Source organism: Epinephelus fuscoguttatus, linkage group LG17, assembly GCF_011397635.1.
Source record: "Epinephelus fuscoguttatus linkage group LG17, E.fuscoguttatus.final_Chr_v1".
NCBI classification, from domain to species: domain Eukaryota; kingdom Metazoa; phylum Chordata; class Actinopteri; order Perciformes; family Serranidae; genus Epinephelus; species Epinephelus fuscoguttatus.
Window position 1 is genome coordinate 25,596,343 of NC_064768.1, and position 24,332 is coordinate 25,620,674.

The window sequence follows — 24,332 nt, forward strand, 5'->3', positions numbered from 1 at the left end:
GCTATATTGTCAATATATATAAAGCCCCAAAGTATTACTAATCTCAGTAAAGCAAAAGTGGACTGATAGAAATAATTATTACAATTTTTACATGACAGTTTTGTTAAATTACAGTGTATGGTGATACAGTAAAGTAAATGAATGCTGCTATAATAACAGGAAGAGCTGATATGACGGATTAAGCACCAAAATGCTTTAATATTTTTTTTTTATTAAGCTCCCTTAATGGACCACATGATTTACACATATCGGCGGTAAGTACCCTAAAAACATCAGTTGCGTTCAATTAAATCAAAGTGAACCTTATTACATTTGCTGCACAGTTAAAAACTAACATTGCAGTGAAATATTACAACTGGTTTATAACAGTGATACAAAGAATTAAAAGACATGACAGCTGCAGTTGAAAAATGGTTTAATGTTTACATACACACTCAGTATTTTTCAAGAACTAAATTCACAAGTGTCAAACGCAAATAACCTAAAAAACAGACATGATGGAAGAAAATTTAACATCAAATTATGTCTTCAAATCAAAGAATCTCAGTAAATGTATGGTTTTTAAGTTTATAGAACTTTTATGGAAATTTGACTATTATTTCCTTTTTACAAGTTCCAGTAGGGTGGAGGTGATTTTATCCAGGTTGGAGGAGTACTGAGGGCCCCTGTCCATCCTGGGTCCTCGTTCCACATGGAGCGGAGGTGAATAAGAGTGGGAGTCCAAAAACTCCTTGTCGGCAGGTTGGTAGTCACGAGGGTGCTTGGGTTCTTGAAACCTTTCAGGATAAGGGTCTGGCTCATCTGGACGGGTGATATGAGGCATCCGAGACATCCCGTGCTGCCCAAAAACGTCTGAAAGAAAAATAGGAAAAAGCTTGAATGAAAGGAAGTGGAAAAATGCAGCTTTATTCTGACAGAGGGAGTCAGAAGAATATCATACATTATACAGTGTGTATTTACCTTCATAACGGCTTCTGTTTGACTGTCTGGGTTCCCCGTGTACAGGATGGTGGTATTCTGGGATGGTGGTATTCCTCTCGTCAGGTATATGCTCATGCTGCTGCCAGCCTCTTCCTCTGTGATCCTCTTTATAGTAGCTGTCTTCGGCTTGTCTGAGGTCAAAATCTTCCCTGAGAGGTGTGTCATATTGGTGTCTTGGAGACAGCTTTGGGTCCGGGCTTAAGCTGTCATAGTCTTTGGGGATGGCTGCTCGACCTTGGCTATTCTGCTACAGCAACAAAAACATGTTTCTTTAAATCATTTTTCAGTGCAGGGATTTTAACTACATGTTCAGATAGAAAGAGTGAGCAGGGCAACATACCGCAGCTCTCTCCGATTTTTTGCTCTTGAATTCTTTCAGAAGGTTGCAAAGTTTGTTCTTCAGGAAGTCAGCCTCTTCTGCATTTTCAATTTCAATGTTATTCTAGTGAGCAGAGAAAAGGACAAAGTTGAGATGCCCCCTTCAGTGAACGGATGCATGACAAACTCATCACTGCTACGTGAGTTTCAAATACAAATTCACAATCTTACCAGTATATCAAAGACGCCCCCTGACTCAGAGTCTCCTCTTTGGTAGTTTTCACTATGATGAGGGCTCTTAAAAAAAGGACAACAGGTTTGACATCATTACAACAGTTAGTTACAACAACAGAAGACTGAATGTCCACATAGCATTTTTATTTTCTGAGCACCCCCAACCATCCCGACTTTTCCTCAAGGGACCCCTTTTCTATCAATGAGTAAACTGACGACCCCTAAGTCACATATTTTATGTATATTCCATATTGTATTCAGTTCATATCACTAACAGTACAGAACAACTGATAAACTGTGCTATTTACCCAAACAGTGAATGCAATAACTGCAGGATGTTTGTGCAAAACAACTATTTGGATAAATTTTGAGCAAATTATTTCATGTGAATATTGCATCAGAGATATTTTTGGAAACTTTTATATGATTCTTTGTTTTGTTGTTTTAAACAATCATACATACTTAATCAGCTTCTTTTTTGACAAACAGTGTTTCCTTCTTCTTGATGCTTGACCATTGTTCTATTAGTTTTTTGATCGTTGTAACTGAATACTTTTAATGTGCAACAAGGCTGTTTAGCAGAGAGTAAAGGCTCTGCGAATATTGCTTGTGTTCAGGTCTTCAATGTGCCCTTCTCCTATCAGGTTCCTAAAGTTTAAATCTTAAATAATAATCTAAACTTTTATTTTCACTTAGTTTTCCTCAAAGAAATTAATGAAATGTTCTGAAGCTTTGGCGACCCCTACTGGGGTTCGGGAAGCCCATATTTTTTCAGAGTGCTCCAACCTATTTGTGAGTCCGCTCCCAGCACCTCTAGTTGAAAATCTCTGAACTTTTCAGAAAGGCGCTGGTGTCGTCACTGTCACTCTTTTACTGTCTATCCTGAGCTGTATGATATGGCAGTAAAAAACTATCACAACAAAGACAGAAAGCCATTTGTGGGAGCACATCTGCCAGACACTGAATCAAGATATTATCATAAAAACAAAACCCACACACAGCTCTTCATGAGTTTTTCCTTATCCACTGAGAGCGTCCAAGGAAAAAGGGTGTCATATTTTGTAAAGCCCTCTGAGGTAAACTGAAATATGTGATAATAAAATTGAATTTCATTGACTTGAAAAGTGAAAAAAAATGTTGTAAGGACACACATCCTATGTGCGTGAACACATTTTTTTAGATTAGTTAGAAGTATGACAGATTGGTAGGTTACTAGTTAATAACAACACATTATATAGCTACATTTTATGATTCACTACCTGTGATTCTGAGTAGAAGTCAGGATACTGTGGTCCTTGGCTTTCAGGTCTCAGTGGTGCACTAACCGGTCGCAGACAATGGCCAAATTTTGGATTTGGAGGTCCATACTCATCACTGAACCTTAAAGCAGAAATCAAACATGTTCATAAACAACAGACATGATGTCAGAAGATAAAGAACCAAAGCATTCACTCAAACAATATAAAACACTTTTTAAGAAGGTATCAGTCAGCCAGTTTCAATGAGAGGAATCTTCATAGATAAACAACCAGATACAGGTTCACTCACATCTCCTTTGTCGTTTCCAGCTCCTCTACAGTGGCATCAGAGAAGCGACTCTTTCTTTTTCTTTTACCGTGGTCCTCATTGGCAGTGGGGCCTTTCAGGAAACGCCTGAATGGCTCCGGGATGTCAGATATGGCCCTGGTAACTTCCACTCGTCTCTGGGAGTTAAGGGGTCCAGATCTGCTTGGTCCAGGGACGTCATCTGCCTCCACTTGATATGGTTCTTTCATCCCATGACAATAATCTTTGCTCGTACCAAACACAAGGTCACGCGACCGGTCACTCTCCACAGGTGTGGGAAAGCTCCTCCTGTTGGCCTCTGGTTCACTCGACCCCTGCCTGCTTGTTCTATTCATACTGTCATATCTACCAGGTTCCCTGTCCAGTGACCACCGTTGTTCATCATCTTCTGGGAAAACCGGCTGCGAGGACTGGCGCTCAGCAGAGCGAACTCGTCCACGCCGAACTTCCTCAGAGTAGAACTCCTTCAGTGGATCTCTTTCTGGGTAGGACCTTTTGTAAGGAGGAGCCTCTTCTGGGTAATACTCTACGGGGCCACGGGGCATCTCGTCCCTTGATTCATACGTGGGAACACCACCTGGCTTGGGTGTGGCTCTTCTTTGTGGATCTTCAACATATTCATCTTCATACTCCATACGATAATCAGGGTCCATATACTCTCCTCTGTATGAATCACTTTCCCTGTAGTCTGCCCTCCGCGGCTTATCTTCCATGTGGTCATGACTGTAAGTATCCTGTCGCTGCTTTGGTCTGTCTCTGTCCAACATGTAAGAGTCTTCTGGATGGAATGAGGGTGTATCTGGGTATCCTGAGGAATACCTCCCTGGCTGAGAGTGCTTATCCTTATAGTTTTTGAGTTCTGGTAGAAGTGGCGGTAAAACTCGCTGGGTCGAAATTTTCGGGATGTTTCGGTCCCAATTTTGCTTCTGCCTTGGGGGAACTGGGGAACAGAAGTAAATACATATCTCCGGTATAATATAGTATTGTATAGGCTCACAATATTTTCTATCAATAGTGCCTTACAGCTGTAGTGGCCCTCAACCATATGACTCGTAAACTGTTCAACTGCAGGTGAAATTAGGGAATCTAGCATTCTTCTGACAAAGAATTAAAGGCAATAAACTAGATTGTGAATCTGAAATTAAGTATTGGTCAGGCTATAATTACTGATAAAAAACATTTTTTTTAAAAACTCTAACATCTATCCTTTTAAACTTTTGGTGCAACTCTGACTTGTTCACTCTGACAAGTGAAAAAACACAACACAAACACAGGAAATACTGTATGTAACCATGCCAGTGTCTTATCCGATATCTATTAATACTCAGAATTCACACTATGATTGTACCTCTTGTGATGTTTAATCTGCCTTCTGTCCTCTTTTTCGGCAGTTTCTGAAAAACAAAAAAACAGTAAGCACAATCAATATATTATTCTCGAAATTAGGATTTTAAAAGTACATGTCTTAATCATATTCAACATGTCTGGTTACTGAGATCTGTATGTTTCACCGTTGGACATCCTCGTCCATCCTGTCTCTCTATAATCTCTGCTTTGGCTCGTATGATCTTTCCTCCGTGGGTTATTATTGACTGTTTAGTCCAGGTCACCAAGTCTGGCCGTTTAATCTCCTACATAAACACAAAGGAAAGGCATTCTCACTTTGTTTTGTCCACTAAATTTAAAAGCAGAAGCAGGCACTCAAAAAGTACCACTGGAAATCTGTGACAATGTTCACAATGCTTTACCACATATCTCTGCCGGTGTTTGCGTCCAATCACATGACGGACCGTTTCTGAGAGGTTGGCGTTCTGATTACACAGCCTGCATGCGTATTTGGGGCCTGACTGTGGGTCACTACAAGGCAGTTCATCCAAAAAGTCCAAACCTGAGAAATGAAGGCAGTAAATTAGTTGGATTGGGATAAAATTTACATGGAAAATTGTTTAAAAATTTGTATCAAGTTATTCACCGATGATTGGCTCATCAAGCTTCATGTAATCCAGATATTGTACAATGTCCTCAAATATCGGGACACGTTGCTTTCTGACAGCATGCCCTGAGAAACCCAAACACTGGTAGTTAGAGAAGAGAAAACATTACAACAGAGAGGATTATTTTAAGATCACAAAGTATGTCTGTATATATGTACAACGCAAGGTCTAACTTAAGTGTAGAATGCATTTTGTCTATCCCATACCATATCATTTGTGAGATGACCTCATTTGCTGGTGAGATTACAGAACAGTACAAACACCAGTGCAACGTGCCATTACCTTCATGTCATTTATTTGTTTTAGGTATAGCTACAATTCACTGTATCATCGCACAAGAGTTTGCAAAATGAATTTCCTCAACATGCAGTTGATGTCACAACCATCTCCCTCAAGCCTAATTAGTGAATGATCCCATATTCCCTGCATATATGACAGACCAATAGCAGTAAAGGAGGTACACTGTGTCACTGTAGCTGCAGCCAAAAGGGTTCCTAAGATCATAAATCTGACTACTGCAAATGAGTAACCATACATGTATGATCTCCAAAATTTCACCTTTGAACACTTCAGTCCTCACATTCAGCTCTACTTACATCATCAAGGACGTCGTCTCTTTGAAACAAACATGGGGTGCAATCTTCTTTATCTCGAGATTCTTTGGCGGTGTTGTGTGAATCTCCTCAGGTAAAGAAATACTGACCAAGACGATTTTATGGTATATAAACAGTGACCAGGGAGGCATTACGACCCTGGTCTCCTGTGATGTTACTTACATTACCAACAGTAGAGGAAAAATAACTTTTTCCTACCATCCCAAGATAAATAAATTCCCAAAAATGGTTGCAAAAAATGTAGGTTTGCTCCAAGTATGAGCATGCCACAGTTCTTCGCCCAGTTTCAGCAAACAGAAGTCCAAGTTTCTGTATTTGAACACATTGTTCAACAGGTAAAACTGGAACATGCTTCCAGAGGCTGCACATCAGCAAGCATGCACTGGAGTCTGAAAACATTTTGTGGCTGTTTCTTTTATACATGCGAGTGGAGCTAGGTATCGTTTAAAAAAAAAAAAAAAAAAAACAGTACCAATACCAGTATCCTTAAAGTGATACCAATACCAATACAGTACTTCATTCAACACCAATAATGTGAATGGAGTGGCATGTAGTACAGCCATACTTTCGAACATTTCAGTGGCATCACCGCATGCTGCACTGCCACCTCCATCAAACACACCGTGCTTGACATCACCACACTACAGCCTGTATGGGTTGTGGCTGCTGCTGCGCAAGTGTGAGCTCCATGCCAAGGACAATTGTGAGAATTCGCCCGGCTGCACACACATTGACAGGGCTAACCGTTAGCATTGAGCAACAAACGTTACCAAATGGTTAATAAAGGGTTTAATGACAAAGGTGAGTCATTTCAGTGAGTTTGTTGTGACCTTTTAGTGGCTTGGTGTTGGATGTTAGCCACTGCTGCTGTGTTAGCTTGTGCTAACTGGGCAGAGTTGAACAGACAACTGCAACAGAAAGTCTGCAGTCGGGGATCAGACCCCTGGCGCAATAAGGATCGTATGCGGGTATCGTTTGACTGGAGACATTGCAGTACTACTTGGTACTGGGTTATTTAGGTCGATACCTTTAAGGTATCAAGTACTCATGCCCAGCCCTACATGTAAGGAGCTGAACGTACTTTTTCTTTTCTGTTTTGAATCCACCTCCCAACAGGAAGTTGGATCGAACTGTCCACTTGTTTGATGTGCAGGACTGCACTCCATATGCTGTGCACACTGGCATGCACTGGCACAAGCATCTGTGACTTACAGTTACCCTTAACATCCTTCTTTGTGTTGAACCACAGAGATGGTTCCGTATTTTGGTGCACTATTTATGTTCTAGCACCAATGATTAATGTAGCTGCCGAATTTGGCTACATTAAGTGTTTGGGCAGCCGTGTAGGCACATGTGTGCCCGTGCTGCCCAATTTCATTCAAGTGACACACATTTGAATGATGAGTCATTGAGCTACATTTCTTTTGACTCAAAGGACACCAGCAGTGGGCACACTCTCAATTAGTGGGCAACCACAGGTCTCAAATCAAACTCTGAAGAAGTTTGTCACTGATGAACGTAGCCAACTTGTGCGGATTTAAAACTGTACACATCTCCCTGTGCAGAAAGCTAAACAGGGATCTTCATATATATTTTCAGACCGCACCATTAAGAAAATGAGGGGCATTCTCAAAGCCTACCAGTTGTGCTCAGAAACTCTAAACTGACCAAACAGGGCACACAGCAGAGGAGGCTTCTCTCCGGCCCAGTTCACAGAGAGCCAAGCCCAGCTCACCTGCTATCCAAGTCCCTGGCGTCGTTGCATCTGAGGCCGCATCCAGACAAGGTGATGGCTCTATAACCATTCTCTCCTGCTGGTAAATGCGTGAGCCAGTCAGCCCAAATTGAAGTTATTCATATGCAATCAGTGACTGATTACTATACAAGACGTTCACAGAAGCCCAGTGCACACTGGGATCACAGCAGAAGCCCCTGAGCTTAAGGATTTTATGCACCACTCTCATGACTCAGCTACCATGGGCAATCATCTCACTGCTCATGACACAGTGGAATGCCTGTCCTCCACCATAAACAACTGGCCATCCATGTGAACATTTGAAGTGACAATCAGCTCTAGTCAGCTGTGTTCTGGCTAGCTTTGGCTAGTTTCAGTACCCAGAACTATGTGCCAGTTCTGTACATAATGTATTACAAGACTTGCGTTAGTCTGGCAATCACATGTGGATTGATACAGCCGTTGGGCACTCTTCTCTCTGCAAACTGACTGAGCTGCATATCAACATCTTGTTCCAAAAATACTGGCATTAATCTGCTGCTATAGCAGCCTGCACTGGGAAGGTTCTCCACAAGATTTGGTAACCTGACAACAAAACTTTTCTCCAATTCAGCCACAAGAGCATTTGGGCCCTGACACACCAGGCCAATGGTCAGCTGCTGCCCAGTGTCGATGTCGGGCCATTGGTAAGCATCTGTGTACCTAGTTTTTGCATTGTGTCCGGCACCATTGGCACTAGTCAGGTCTTGTTGGCCCCTGTGGTCTTTTTTCAAACAATTCAGTATGCTGAATCTGCGTTAAGACAGCAGAGCACATCTGAATGAAATCACTCAGATTGACAATTCAGCTATGTGCACGACACGAGAAACCAAAGTGAGGAAAGCAAACACCAGATAAAGTCAAGAGGGTGTGAGATCAAAACAAACTTGTTATATTAGGTAAGATTCGTTTTTTTTAGCCACTGAGCTCTTTAGCAGAAACAGTTCAGAATTATTTTTCATGAGCACATGGTAAATATCCTTTGTTCTTTCAGCATCGGGTTGTGTTGCTAATGTGCTAACTGGTTAACTGGCATCTTGAAGCCATCCTGTTGGTCTTCCAGTTCCCCTTTTATAATGACGAATACAGAATATCACCACCTGCTGCTATGGAGAGTTATTTTCTGTCACACAGGCACATAATGTACGTGCTAGTTGGCCATTGGCTTGTAGTCTTTGCCGCGTATTCAGATGCGACTTTTTGGCCTATGCACAGGCGACCTGAGGCAACGTAAAAGCCAGCCTTTGTCACCACTGGTTCTTTCATGTTTTCGGTTTCAGTTTGGTGCGTCTGGGCCTTTAGTGAGGTCCAGCACTGATGTTGGGCCTGGCCCATAGTTGGCATTCCCTTTAATCTCAAACTTGCTCAGTGGGTTGAGGTCAGGGCTTTGTGCAGGTAAGTCAAGATGCCCCTTAACTGGAAGTAAGAAGCTTCAGCCAAAGCATGAAAACAGCCTCAGACAAAAAGTACATCAAGGTGTGTAGACATACTTTTGGCTGTACAGCGAAAAGATCAAGATCGGAATTTGAAGTTCTTTTTATCTGCTATAAAGCACAGGCACATATTTTCAATACAGTACGATAAGAGTCCAACCGATGACGTGTCCTTTGACTTGATTTAAGTTCATATCCATTCTTAGAAGATCACAGCCCTTAATGGATCTCAACTAAAATGCTGTCCATTAAAATCGGGCTGTTACCTTTGTGGGTGGACTGAATTACCTGCCAGAGTAGACAGCAAATATACTCAAGGCCAGAACAGATCAAAATGACAAGGCTGAAGATGAAGTCTACTTACCTGAAGCAACAATGGCATCCTCTTTCTGTCAGGAACGAAAGGAAAGCAATAAAAATTGAGTCAATCAGTGCTGGGTAAACAAGACACTGGTTCACCACTGCTACAAACAGAGAAAGGGTTATATAATGGAAACATATTTTCAGAACATAATTGTTGATCAAAACCACAGCTCACTTGAAGTGCAGTAAAGGTTTTTGTTAATTATTTAATCATAACTGCATTTCTTAAGCTGCCTTCCCCAGAGAAGGCTTTATTACCTGTTTCAGACCACAATTAATGTGAAAATGGATGGAGAGAGAAGCAGAATAGTTTTCCTTAACTCGTCCAAAAGATGTGGCTCAATGACGAGGCAACTTTTGCTTCCGTGCATTACTACAGTGATTGTGTGTTGGGCAGTTAGCTCTGCAAAAATATGGCTGACCACACACCAGCACTGTGTCTGAGCGCATCCAGTGTAGACACTGGCCAAGGACGGAAGCTCCTGTAGCTGCACAGCGTGGATAACGTGTTAGCATCTGTAATACTCAGTTTTAAAGGTTTTGTCCATGTTTGCTTAATATTTGTCTTCCAAGCCTGGCTCTCCAGCAGCACAAAGTGAAAGTATTGAGTCAGCTGTCAAACCTTTCCACCAACACATAAATCTGTAGTCTCTTGTGATTGGCTCCCTCGCAGAAGATGACCCTCGCAGAAGATGACCTCTATGTGACACCACTAAAGCACCTGCCAACAGGTCTCTCAAGAAATACTGTTCCACAGAATGACAGAATATGATCATTTGACCAGATGGCCAGACTCCATTTGAGATAGTTTTCAAGCTCCAATCATCCCAATATTCTTGTTTCCAGGATTTCTGGTTGTCATGAATGAAACATCAACCACCATTCCTGTAGTGCGGTGTAAGAAACATCCGTAGCAAAAAGCTGCATTGTTGTTGCCTTGAGTCTTAGTAGTTGACTGGTGTGGACCAAGAAAAGTGCAGGTTAAGCTATATGAGAGGACCTCCAGAAAACAATAAGCTGCTTTAGAATTGAAAGGAAACACTTGGTGATGCCGAGCAGCTGCACAGCACGTTTTTTCAAAAACAGGAAACCTGCTGCTCCTGCAAAACATTGTGTCCGTTACAACTCGTCCAAATGTGACTACTTTAGACATTCATTCATTTTCTGTAATCACTTATCCTCTTGAGGGTCGCAAGGGGGCTGGAGCCTATCCCAGCTGACACTGATCAAGAGGCAGGGTACACTCTGGACAGGTCGCTAGACTATCACAGGGCTGACACATAGAGACAGGCAACCATTCAGACTCACATTCACACCTACAGGCAATTTAGAGTCATCAATTCACCTGCATGGACTGTGGGAGGAAGCTGGAGTACCAGGAGAAAACCCGTGCTGACACGGGGAAAGCATGCCAACTCCGCACAGGGGGACTCCCCCATCCTGGCTTCGAACCAGGAACCCTCTTGCAGTGAGGCGACAGTGCTTCACTACTTTAGACAACATAAAGAAAATGCAGATCAAAGCGTATAGGTCAGCCTGACCTTAATATGTTAATAATGTGCTGCTCTTTCATGTGCCATAAACTTACTGCAAGGTGCACTCTTCAAAGACACGGCACTCCTCCAGACTGGCCAAGATGCAGACTTTACAACAGTTGCTTGTTGCTAAAGAAGCGACTGAACACTTCACAGTTAATCAGTCATGGTAGCCAGGGTACACCATGAAAGCACATGAACAGGATGCCGATGTGCACAGAATTCCTACTTCAAATCTGACCAAGAGGAAATGTGGACACCTTGCTTGTTTTTGTCCCAGATCTGGTACTTACTGTGCCACCGTATTATTTAACTTTGGCATACCAAGATGCATCGTCTGCCTGGCAGAGGTAAGGTCTCATGATGTACAAGCGGTCAGTAAATCAGAGATAAAACACTGGAGAGGTCTTTGAAAAGGCCCTCAGATGTTGCAAAACTTGAAAGGATAGTGAAATATCACTTTTGGATGCTCCTTGTTTCCTGTTGTGTAATCCTGAACCTGTGAATGAATAAAAAGTGACCATGGCAAAAAAAACTTGACCATATATCGATGGGTCTAAATCATTCTATGTTTTAGCTAGAGTAGTAAAAACTCCACAGACTGCATAGTTTATCTGCAGCAGTAAATGGTGCTGTGTACCTTTATATGTCCTGGTGTAGTCAGGTGTATCTTGTACAGGGTCTCTCCCCTTATGGACTTATCACAGATCTAGTTTCAAAGAGAAAACATGAATCAATGAGTGTCACAGCTGAGTGTGATGGTATGATACACAGTCAGCTGCCATTATATTAGCTATTCATAGCCTAACTATCATCATACCTAACGTTATAAATGAGGTGAACAGAACATTAGAAACATCTATTTGTATAACGCAGCAGCTGCATTAGATATAGCTTGGTTTAAGGTCACACACTAAAGCCAATGCGAAAGCCATGCTACGTTTCTCAACCAACCAATCTCAAGAGGTGCATGTAAGCAAACGTTCACTAGCTCAGCTTACCGTGCATTCAATAAATTCATCCTCTTCTTCGTACGGTGTTTCGAGATTGCTGTCCATTGTTGGATGTTTTATGACTCGCGTTCACGGTCACTTCCCAAGAAACCGCTAGTAAGTTAGCTAACTAACTAGCAAGAGCAACCAAGCTAATGCTAACGTAGTTAATACTTTAATGGATGTTGGCAAGCAGTTTGTGCTATCGTGCTAGCTTTCTACCGAATTAGCGTTTGTGTTGCTATATACTTTGAGTGCTGTATTGTCTTTTGCTGCTTCTGTTTACAACGAAAATTGTAAAAGAAATGCTAATAATGAGTACTTCCTGTGTGCTTGTGGACAGTTGCCCGCAGGAAACAAGAGCGGGGTTATCTTTGGTTCCGATCCCGTTGCTGGACATGTGTTTACACCCCCTGTTGGCCAGGACTACCACATGCATCAACCATAATGTCACACACTGCACACAGGACTGGAAAGATTAGGTCATTTTGTGTTTATTTGGTTCAAGGAAGAATTTCCCTTATATGTACAAAAACAAACAGCTTAAGTGTGGCTTTGCAAACTGGGGCTCCGATCAAGCTCTGTGAGGCATCTGCACAGCGTTCAGTAGACTCAAGGATAAAACTATGAAGCATACAGTAAACATGACAACGGACTTTCACTCCTTATTTCAGTATAGTGGAGGTCTGAGTGACTATGAAGATATCGGGGTACAGAGATACCTCAGTAATTTATCTGAATGACCATTTCACAATCATAAGCACTTACAGGTGTGACTCCCATCATATTTACATGCAAATTCAAAATGTACACTCACTAACCCATGGCTTATACACCCCTCTATGACAGCAATCCAAAACACTGAAAATTATTATGAATGATAAAGGGATATCTTCTGGTGTATTATCTTAAGTCACTATAAATACAAAAATATCACACCAGCATCACCTATGACACTTCAAAGCTGTGAAACTAAAATGGAGCCAAAGCATGACGGGCCTGTGTCTGTTACATGAATCTTAATTTGTTCACTGTGCTGATGACACAGAGCACAAAGAGATGACCGCACTGACAGGAAAAACAAAAAGGACATTTCTGTTAATAAAAGCCATGTGGATAAATAATCTGTTAAAGACAGATGAGAACCACAGGTCACCACACAGACACTTTCCAAAATAAAGAACAGAAGAGCGTGGCAATGTCACTGATCAGATATCTAAGAGACATGAGATGTTTCAGTAGCAGGAAGGTCAGGAACTTGAGTCAGTTTGAAGAGTTGTAGAGTCCTCCCGGAAGGTTGTTCAGACGAGAACGTAGCTCCTTCCGGACCTGGGTCACCCTCGCCAGTTTGCGCTTGTATTCCTGAAAAAGTCCACAGCAGAGAGGGTTCATCAGAGCTCAGATATCTTTGAGTTTGAATGAGTGACGTGAATGTTTTAACAGTCTCAACGGTAATTTCTGGCCTAAAGGGTACTGACAAAATGTAACTGGAGAATCTGATTCAATATGTAGACTGCATAAAACTGGAAAAAAGTTTGTCATTAATTTAACTTTGTATTGCATGATGCATCACAGGATGTGGCGTTAGCTAAAGTACCTTAACTTTAATGACACAAGTTTGCATTTCTGGCCAAATACCTCCATCAAACATGTTGTATTGTTCCCCACAATTAAGACTCATTTCAAAGCACCACCACATTTATAAAAAGAGGTTGTTTCATCATATTTAACTATTACTTTTTGGCTGTTCAGCGTGCAACCCATTTAAAATCTTTCAAATAACTAAATTTATGATGAGATTTGAACTGTATCACTACTAGGCCCGGCTTCATGGATACCTCACTACATGATTTACTTGAACTTCCATCCTCAAAATAAAAACCTTCTTCCTCCAACTGATTTTGTGACTATACCAAGCAGAGAGGGTTATAGTATTTGGGTTTATTTTACTCTCAAAGTAAAGACAACCAGCAAAACTGCAGAGGTTACTGTGTCATATCCTAGGGCCCGTTAGACTGTAAGAACATGTCACAGAAACAATGGCTTTGACACATTATCCAAAGGTCATGTCAGCAAGAGAACAGGCCATTTATGTATCATATATATGCACCACTTTTTAACGGTAACATGTAGTGTCACTCAAATGTTTCATCTCTGCTCCGTCTTTGCAGCATGCAAGTGCTTATTGTGTTTGGCAAGCAGCTGATTCATGTCGGCATGTCTCCTCACCAAGTTCAGTATGAATCACAAGTGAAAAATTACATTTGATGCTATTAATAGCACATCATGACAAAAAAGTAGAGATAAAAAAAAAGATTGTCTCCTCCAAGTTTTGGTTTTGTTTTGACCTGTAATGACATTCTGAGGTTTCCTCTTTTTCAGCACATCTATGACTTGTAATGAATTGAGCTCTAAACTTAACCTTTAATGTGTAACTAGCATTTACTGAATGTCACTACTACAAAAAAAGAACAAATATTGCTGTTAAAGAGCATATTTGACATTGAAAATGTGTACAATGCATGAATCACCAGGAGCTGCAAGTGTTGCAGCAAAATAAAAGCACTCACAAAATCAAGTTTTATTTTTTATTTTCATTTTTTTATTGCAAAAGACTTGACTGTGTGACGATACATATATGAAATACTTTATCCTCTTGGTATCCTGTGGATAAAGGCTGGACAGTTACACAAAATAAAAAGGATGGCTATCAGAAAACAAGAAAATCTGTAATCTAGTATTTAGGTCGATACTTACCTTGTAGGATACTTCCTACAGTGAGTAAAGATTGAACTGAGTTAAATGACAAAGGCTAAAAAGAAAAATTGGGTATTGAGTGTGACTAATTAAGAATCTTTCCTGCTTGTAACACTAACAGGCCTGACAATCAAACTGAAATCTACAGCAACACAACAGACCGTCTGCAGAAGTATGCAACATGCTGAAATACATGAATAGAAATGTTAATTCAAAATAAGTCAGAGCACATGGCTACACAACACAGATGAACAACAAGAATCAATAATGGTGACACAGAGGTGAGGCAGACCAGACGTACAGTGATTGAAAGGAAAAAAGTGATTTACGCACTTCGAGTTTCTGCTCATTCTGGGTCAGGCCGTCCTTCTGGCTTTGGAGGAAGACCGTTAGTGTGCGTGTGAGCTGCCTCCTATCATCAATCTCTGCTGCCAAGCGGCCACTGTAGTCTGCTAGCAACATGCAGGCCTCCTCCACCAGCCGAGAAAGCCGCTCCCCTGATTCCTTATCTGAAGCACATAAAGCACACAGAGAGCAAGGCACAGTGTTTAAACATGTCAAGTCTGGAGGGTTCAGCTGAAGGTCATTCAGCTATCCATTAAAACAGGTATTATAACTAGCTGCTGTATAATCACAGGCAAATCAAACATTGTTTCCTGTGGCAGATGGAGGCATTATAGCCCTTTATAACTGTGCAGTTTTAGTGCCCTGCTCAGTTTGTTTGTTGAAGTGAAGGAAGGGCCTCTATGCTCCGTAGCCTTCAAATGTACAGTGTGTCAAAGTGGTTTAATGACTTGACATGCTGTCTCAGTCTTGAGGATATGGCTTTCATACAAAGACCATCAGTGAACTATAATGACATCAACCCTCTGAGACCTGTTTCTGTCTTCTCTCAGGGGGGCAGGGGATCTTTAGAGGGAGACAGCAATTCAAACATAAAATGGAAGCCACATAGAAGTGGTGTAGAAGAAGAATATGCATGAATTATTTTTGTATGCTGTATATGTTGTACTGGGTATCAGGTGTTATGGGGTAATTAGCGGTCATCCTCACTATATATAGTAGGAACCTTTCTTTGCCTGGTCTTGTGTTCCGAGTTGAATGGACACTGACAGGTTTGTGATGGAAAATAAATGGACGGAGTGTTCAACCGGCAAGTTTGACTCAGACTTTAATTCATCAGACGAACAATAACAGCACATCAATTAAGTCATCCTAGGTGCACCATGTCAGTGGCTTAAAGCGTTGGCTCAGCCTCTACAAGCGGTATACATCATCTGAACCTGAGGATTAAGTCAGTTGCAGCTCCGCACTGTGTCTCAAGTTTTTCTATCCATAAATCTGTAAGAAACACTGTGCTGTGGTTACGCACGTATTCAAACTGTTCAAATTCAGAGAGACAGAGACTTAGAACATTATGAGAGAAGTATATGATGGAAATTCACATGCTCAATTATGTCTCCGAAGTTGATGCAGCAGATGTTGGTTCATAGTCCGACACAGATTTACAAAAAATTTAACAATTTTTGAGCAGAATTTTGTTTTTCTTTAACGGCCGAACATTCCACTAAATTACCACATTAAGACACGAACAGCTTGAGAAACATCCATGCTGTGATTTCGTATGAGGCAAGCACTTCTGTTCTAGAAACTGTTCAGAAACCTCATTATTATCAATATACCTATGAAAGCCATACATCCTCTGAGTGCCAGAGGTCTTGAGTTTGTGACTGTACAGTTTCATGAGGTTGTGATTATCCTAGTGATCACAAGAGGTAATTTTATACAATGAGGTCAAGTTTCAAAAAATAACTACAGGGACTAACATCATACCACATGAATAAAATCTGGTTTAACTAATCCACAAGAGTCTTAAGATTTCCAGTTACCAAAATTATACATTTACAAGACTTTTGGGGGACTCCAGTATACGGAGATAATCAAATACACTATTCTTAGAGAAGGTGAAATTAACAGATTTATACCGCATGCAAAAAAACTGTATGGGATTAGTATTAAGTGGGCATGTCCATAAGGTGAGGCTTGTGGGTACTCAAACTCAACCTGTTTTCATTCACATATCTTGAAGTGAAATGTCAAGGAATCCCTGTGAAAATGGCCCTGCCAGTTTTTCCCCTCGCAAAAGTTTTGCATAACTTTTGAGCTCTATTTAGCCTTTCCTGACAAACTAGCATGACACGGTTGATACAAATGGATGTGTTAGATTGTATAGCATAAAAATTGAGAGCACCTCAGCCCCTTAAAGACAGCTATGTTGGCCGGGATTGCCGGCAGTTCCAACAATGTCAGAGGGTTAATCACTTTATTAGCTAATGAGTACACGTGTCAATGAGCTATCAAACAGACCTGTGTGTGTGAGTGTGTGTGTACACACAGTATACGAAAGTATGCTTCGTCCTGCCTCCTACCTGTGATCCTGTGAAGCAGTGACGTGTCTTGCACCTCTGCAGGAAGGGAGGAGATGCGCTGACGCAGCACTGAATCACCAGAGGCTGCATTTTCCAGCTCCTGCAGAGCCCGGATTAACTCCGCTGTCTGAGGCAGAGGAGAATTATAAGCAGGAAAAGGAAGGAGAGAAGTTAAAAGGAGAATGAATGGTAAAATTAAGAGTAATCATAGCTTAAGTGTCGAATACAAACAATATTGGAGAGGCTGCAGAGAAAGGAAGTATTATAGTACAAATCAATCCAGAGGCAGCTCTATGGACTGTAAAAAGTATCACTGTGCTTAAGAGTATATTTCATCAATACTCTGTATTTATGGCTTCACTGATTGTGTGGGCAATCACCTGTGGGGGCTCGGCTGGGGAGCTCTGTGAAGCAAAGTCCTCAACATCTGGTCGGATCTCCTCATACGACCGCTTCTTTGCCTTCTTTTCTCCATCTAGGATTTATGGGACAAAAACAGAAAACCATAGTAAACCATGCAGGGAAGTCTTACAAAACCAAGCTAGCAAGGTTTAAACCTGCAGGTTGGAGCATAAGTAGCTACATTAGCTTATTGCTGTAAGCAGTGTTCATGATGTGTAAACTTACACAGGACTTGTGAGAGCTGATCTAGCAGGTTATTCTCGTACACAGCTCTCTCCTGCCAGATTGACAAAACCCGACCCAGCTGTTTCTTACAGCCCTCCTCGCCATCTCTGGACAGGACAACACAAGACAATACACTTCAGCGAATATGTCCTAGTATGCTAGCTGTATGTCCTGTGTCTGCACTGAAAGAAATCTGAGCCACACAACACTGTTGTGCTGTACTCATGCACAGGACGGGGGAAAGGTCATGGATGTGTAAAGAGAGAGGCAATGACAGCGAGAAGAACAGTAAAGTGGGACTTCTGAAGGAGAACTGATGGGATGGATGTATTTGTTTGGTTGTTGAGTTCAGATATCAAAAGTCTTTCTCCAGAATGCTTGACTCCACCTGTAGGGCCTGTGTCGACACCGCGTTTTTTCTCTGAGTGCTGGCCTTTTTTTTTTTTCAGTTGTTCCTAATCCTGGTGAGGAGAGAGCATACAGCCGGCTAGAGGAAAAGTGCCATGCCCAGCTTCTTTTTTCAGAGCGCTCTGGGTTTTTTTGTGCAGCTCCTTAGAGTGTTTTACCTGAAAATCAGTGTAATCACTGCCGCGCCTTCAGCTTCAGTACGGTCTATCCTGAGCTATATGATAGGTCAGTCAGAAACTATAACAAAGAGAGAAAAGCCCAATTGAGGGAGCAGATCGGCTGGTCACTGAATGTTGCTGATGTGATGAGTGCTGTGCTTTTATCACTGTATGCTATGTCAGTTTGTTGGTAACTAGTCAACTGTCTGTTAATGAAGCATTACTTGCAGAAACGTAGCAAGTCATTAAAAAAAGCACCAGGAATGTTTTTTTTGTTTTTTTTTATGGAGGAACTGGGATGAAGAGCTCCTCCCACCCTGCCACAGCGTTTCTGATTGTGTGCTTGTGCACAGAAAGGGGGAAAGGCCACAGATGTTTGGGTGTTGAGTTGAGCATTTTGACAATCTTTCTCCAGAATCCCTGACTCCACCTTTAAGTTGTAATTCTCTAGTGTTTCCAAAATGACTCTTGCAGAAACAACAATTTCTTGTCTTGGTAATTTTGAAATCAAAGATGTGTATCAAAAAACGTCACTACCTAAACAAAAACAAATATAGACACAACACGCTCACATAAGGTAAGTCGCCGGTGCATTTTCCTGAGATTTTCCTCTGACGCACCAGTCATTCAGATATTTGTACAGAGATTTTTTTTTCAAAATATTTCCTGTGCCATTTACAGATACATAGTCACTATTAGGGCTGCCACTAACGATTATTTTCACTGTTGACTAATCTGTCGATTATTTCTTCGATTAGTCGACTAATCATTTCATCGAAAAATGTGTTAAAATGTTGAAAAATGTTGGTCTGTCTCGCCCAAAATTACGTCATCTAATGTCTTGTTTTATACTCACACCAAAGGGTTTTAGTTCACCGTCAAAGGAGAGTGTGTAAAGCTGCCAATATCTGAACGTAAGAAGCTGCAGTAAGAGTATTTTGGGGGACTTTTATAGTACTTTTCTATGAAAAATGACTCAAACCAATTAGTCGACAACTAAAATAGTCACCGATTATTTTAATAGTCGATTAGTCATCGATTAGTCGACTAATTATGGCAGCCCTAGTCACTATTGATTTGTAATATAAAATCTCACCTGTATACGTGTTTGAATGCATCAACGATGACCGGTGCAAAGTCCTGAGTGAATTCTGGTCCTTTCTTCTTGCTGTTCTGAATGACGTCATTGGCCAAGTAAAGGAAGGTCAGCTTGCGTGACACCTGAGCTGCATGCATTCAAATATACACATACACATATCACAGTGAGGAATTTGGTGATGATCCACAGGACTGAACTACAAGCTGAGCAACACAGTGGTATGGCAATAAAACTATTAACTGTATAACTGATTTCATTTTTCATCTGGGTTATCAATTACAAGACAAAATGTAAACGTAATATCCAACCAAGCCAGATAATTATACATTAAAGTTACCCCTTTTTCTATGTATCAAACACAGTAAATCACAGCTATCAGTCACAAATACAAACATCTATCCAATAACAACTGTTTATTCACACAGTTTGTTCTGCACTATAACTATACACATAAGCATCAACGGTTAGGGCATTTAAGGACATCATTACACAAATAATTCTTTCTTACAACTCTCTAATCACATGGCTTGTTTTATGTCTTTTCATAAGGGTTTTATCCACCAACATCACCTTCATGGACACAGACACATCATACAAGTAATGGTGCACATCTCATGGTTGTTTTTGGACTCGTTACAGTCAACACTGAGCTGAACGTAAAGCTCCAGAGAAATGTGCCATCTCTGTCCCCACTGCTATTAACACTGCACAGTCCTTTCAGTCCTCAGACAAGCTCCCAAAATACAACAACCACTTGAGATATCATTAGGTTGTTGACTAGCTCCCGCAGGAAAAGTGTGCCAGTATTAGCTACGACTACAGCACTACACAGAGACACCCATACGACATATCAACTACTTCGCAAAATATTCACAACAACTCTATTATGTACTTGTGCATCTACTCAATAAATTTAGTGAACCCACTAAATTTTATTGTTATGATTCGATGTGGATACGTTTGCTTACAGTGGTTGATGGCTGGTGATCTATCATTAATACAAAATAAATACAAATAAATATATTGTTAGAAGCATATAGGCCACTACTTACATTACAACAATGTTCAACACGTTCAGTTTTTAGTGTAAGACTGTTTTAAACAGAGTGACGTGACATTTTATTGGTCTATTATGGTGACAAAGAGCCAAAAACACACTGCAAATCACAGGTGTTAATTGTTCAATGTCCCTCTGGGGGAAAAAAGTCGATAAAATATTGTCATGGTGCAGCCTTTATTGCTTGATGGAGTTAAGTATTTACAAGATTTGACTCTGTGTTAAATCATAGTATTAGTCATAGAAGAACTTTAGTTCACAATAACGTAGTCTATATTATTTTCTCTGGTACTGATCTGCTTGCTGGGCCTTTAAACACTGCACTGACTGTAACTTCAGTGTATCTTTTATCCCTTCAGTTTCAGCAGTTGACAGTTATGGGCTTCAGAGGACACACTAAAGTGATGTGTGTTTGTACTAGTGCTTGAGAGAAGAGAGCGTGAGAAAGAAGTGAAGAGAAAAATCTTACTGAGAAACCAGTTCTGGCCTAGCCAATGTTGTCTTACATCCCAGAATAAATGCAGCATATCCCAGCAGCCCCAAATAGATGTAGCTGGAATATCTAACTAGCATGAATGGCATTGGCCAGTTGCATCAGAATCTGTCATTGAGGTGTTGATTGACCATCTGCTATCCCACGTGACCCACCTATTTCACTTGTTCAGTGTTTATTAACAGAAGAATGATTGAAGTATGGAATAACTAGAGAAAGGGCTAGAAAAGGAGAAAATGTTGATGTCAGGTAGACTTAAAGGGCAACACCACCTACTCGAAAAACTCCAGTATGTTATTTCCATGGCCTTGAAAAGTTAAATAAATATTTGTGGACATGAGCTGCTCTCTCAAAGCCAGAAAGCAGAGAAGTAAGTCTCAAACTTAGGACATCATTAAGTATAAAGTCTGAAGCTGCTACAGTACATCCGCAATTAATGGGAGACTGATTTGATGGACCCACAGAATGTTTGTTTTCTTTGACCAAATTAGCTTTATTTCATTGTAGTGTCCTCGGCTCTGAAACAGAAAATGAACCCGCACACTCAGAACATTCCCCTGAGTGCTCTCAGTGTCATCGTTTGCATCTTTCGCAATTCACCGCCTGTGTAGCAGCTCCAGACTTTATATTTGATGACACCACACCTTTGAGTTGTTCATGTTAACCATTACACTAAACAAAAATTTAAACGCAAACCATTGTTTTTGCTCGCATTTTCACAGGTTCAAGTTTCAGGTAAAAATACTTAGTTATTTGTCTCTCACATTTTGGTTGCAGTTTTCCGACACCTGACAGATGTGGCATATCATGATGCTGATTAATACACATGATTACTACACAGGTGTGCTTTGGGCTGGTCACAATAAAAAGACACTAAAATGTACAGTTTTATCACACAACACAACGGCACAAATGTTGCAGGTTTTGACAGAGCGTGCTAAATTTGTGACCAAAATCTGAGGTCTTTTGTGTGCATAAACCTGTAAAATATGGGGGCAAAACCATTAGTGTTCCTGGATTGCCTTAGACCACAGGAATAAAACTACCTACGAATTAAATATATGTATGAAGTTTAAAAATGTGCGTAGTTTCCTTTTAAATCTAATGCACTCCTGAGGTCTCCCACTTGGGAGGAGCAGAAACAAGTTGTGAACTAAACACTGACATATCAAACTGTGCTGACTGATAGGCTGGCCATTTAATGGTACTAGAACAAGCTGTAAACACAAAATTAATGTTGTCACCACTAAAATATGTTGTGGTAAACATACTAACAGCTGCTTGGTTGCACATGGTTGCATTTGCAGCAACATTAGCATTCATTTGGTGTGGTCAATGTGGCAACCTCCTCCAGAGGGAACTATCTGGCTCTTTGTGTGCTAAATGTTCCTGCTAAATGTCTGTGGTTTGCTGTTGCTTTTTACTTAATGTCCCTTTAAATCCGCAATAAGAAGGGTCAACTTGAGTAGCACTTCAGGGCCGTGACACGTAGTATGAGGGCCTTATGTTGGCTAAACTATTGGGAGACTCCTATTACCTTGTGTGCCAGGGCTAATGAGCAAGTTCAGTTTACTGTTAACGTTATACTTAGCATGGCTAACACATAACCAGGCTAACATTATATAGTAACATAGTTTGAATTAGCTTAATGTCACTGTTAGACAATGCGAGTAAGTCAAAACCTTTTAAACTACCTGCTCGAGTTAGCTAACAGTTAGCATTAGCAGGTTACCGTGCTAACAACAACGTTAGCTGAAATAGTTGGATAATTAGCTTTAGCCACAGCTAACTTTTGACTAATGTGGGGAACTAGCTAGCTCTTCACGAACTTACCTTTTTTCAGTTCGTTGATCCAAACATTTACAATGGTCCTCGAGTGTTTTCTATGATGAATGAGCCACAGCGACAACGTCTGCACACTTTGCTGTGAGTTGCTGAGCTCGGACAGTTTCTTTTCTAAAGCAGCCTCAGAGAAAGCTGACATCTTGACGAGACCACAGGGAGGACTGGACACTGGGAGAGGCAGCTTTAACGTGTCCCCCAGATGTGTTGTCTGCCGCGTTAGCCAATCACTACAGAAATTTTAGCCATCCACATTAGACGACACACGCTTCCTCCTCCTATGTAAAAACTGACCGGGGTTGTTGATGTTAACTCGCTGCAGCCGTCCTCTCAGTAGTGTTGTGGTGCGGCTCCAGGCAAAGCAACCACAGCAGTCTGCTTCTTCTTCTTCCTTGATTTTAATGGCGGTTAGCAAACCAGCTTTCAGGCGCCTTACCGCCACCTACTGGACTGGAGTGTGGTACAGCAGATTACCATCAAACAGAGCAAAACAATAAAAAAAGGAGTAAATTTCTCTCTGTTATTCCTGTCACTCTTCATCAGTTAAATAGTAGCTTACCTATATTCCTTGATGCCTGTCCAAGTAGACTGCCCAATGTAATACTGTGCTTTTCTTTGGTTAGTCCTGTTATTAACTACAGGGACCCCCCAGGGCTGTGTGCTAAGCCCCCTGCTGTACACCTTCTTCATGGTGCTGCACACCTCCCAGACCAATATCAGCATTATAAAATTTGCAGATGACACTACAGTCATTGGGCTGATCACTGGTGGGGTAGAGACATGCAGAAGACAGGCAGCAGAACTGGTGGCCTGGTGTCGGGACAATAATCTCTCCCTAAATGTACACACCCCAACTACAGTCTTTTTACACTTCTGCTACAGGAGTGTAAAATCCAGGACAAAAAGACTGACCAATTTAAGCAACAGTAACAAGCTAAGACGCTGTTAATCAGGAAGAACTCATTGGGAAAACATTGGGACTTTATTGTTGTCTTTTTTGAGGACATTGGGACTTTATTATCATTGACAATGTTTAGTTTTTATACTTATCAGGTCCTACTGATCTCAAATAGCTAGGAGAAATTAAAAATGTACGCCAAACAAAAGTTCGGGTCTCAGGGGGATAATATTCCCCATAATACAGCTGTATACACTGACAAGTGGCACAGCAGTGATCTTCTTCTTTGGAGGTTTTAATGGTGGTTGGCAACCAGCATAGCAGGTACATTGCTGCGCCCATCTACTTCAATGTGTGGATCAGAGATTAGATCCTACTTGTTAATTCAGTTTTGCTGAGAAGTCTTAGAGAGTCTTACTCTCTTGAAACCTCTTCTTGACCTTCCTGTGTTTCCAAACGGTGAATTGACTTTATATTGTAAAGAGATCATCCTCTCTTGTTTTACTGGTCACTAAAAGTACGTTTGTGGTTTCTTCTGATGTCTGAGGATGAAATTCCTTGTTGAATCTGACTCAAGCTGAGGTTTAGAAGACATATATACTGCGGCTCAAATCTCTACTACAGCCATCCCTCTCCACCGTTCATGATGTGAATTTCAATCTTAAAATTTTCATTCAATCATTTCAAATCAAAGAAAGCAAATCCTTAACCATCCTACATTTCCTGTCAGTCTACTATAAGCAATTACTAACTCGGTCAA

General features: G+C 41.0%; 2 protein-coding genes across 4 annotated transcripts; both read right to left on the reverse strand.

The window, feature by feature from the left end:
* Positions 1 to 403: 403 nt before the first annotated feature.
* si:ch211-13c6.2 (uncharacterized protein LOC100000125 homolog) lies at positions 404 to 12,141 on the reverse strand. 3 transcript variants are annotated; one of them, XM_049603365.1, is made up of 13 exons: positions 11,814 to 12,141; positions 11,453 to 11,521; positions 9,279 to 9,303; positions 5,072 to 5,158; positions 4,848 to 4,987; positions 4,611 to 4,730; positions 4,448 to 4,493; positions 3,082 to 4,039; positions 2,793 to 2,913; positions 1,531 to 1,596; positions 1,322 to 1,423; positions 961 to 1,225; positions 404 to 852 (listed from the first exon to the last, which is right to left on the reverse strand). In XM_049603365.1, the coding sequence occupies exons 1-13, from the start codon at positions 11,868 to 11,870 to the stop codon at positions 596 to 598; spliced, it is 2,313 nt and encodes a 770-aa protein (XP_049459322.1). In that variant the 5' UTR covers positions 11,871 to 12,141; the 3' UTR covers positions 404 to 595. The 3 variants fall into 3 exon arrangements, with proteins under 3 accessions (XP_049459322.1, XP_049459321.1, XP_049459323.1); XM_049603364.1 differs by having other exon boundaries at positions 961 to 1,228; XM_049603366.1 differs by lacking the exon at positions 9,279 to 9,303 and having other exon boundaries at positions 961 to 1,228; positions 11,814 to 11,872.
* Positions 12,142 to 12,282: 141 nt separating this feature from the next.
* LOC125905416 (regulation of nuclear pre-mRNA domain-containing protein 1A-like) lies at positions 12,283 to 23,075 on the reverse strand. Its single transcript, XM_049603367.1, has 7 exons — positions 22,666 to 23,075; positions 19,280 to 19,409; positions 17,618 to 17,724; positions 17,371 to 17,465; positions 16,991 to 17,117; positions 14,895 to 15,070; positions 12,283 to 13,166 (listed from the first exon to the last, which is right to left on the reverse strand). Exons 1-7 carry the CDS (start codon positions 22,814 to 22,816, stop codon positions 13,068 to 13,070), a joined length of 885 nt encoding a protein of 294 aa, XP_049459324.1. The 5' UTR covers positions 22,817 to 23,075; the 3' UTR covers positions 12,283 to 13,067.
* Positions 23,076 to 24,332: the final 1,257 nt, after the last annotated feature.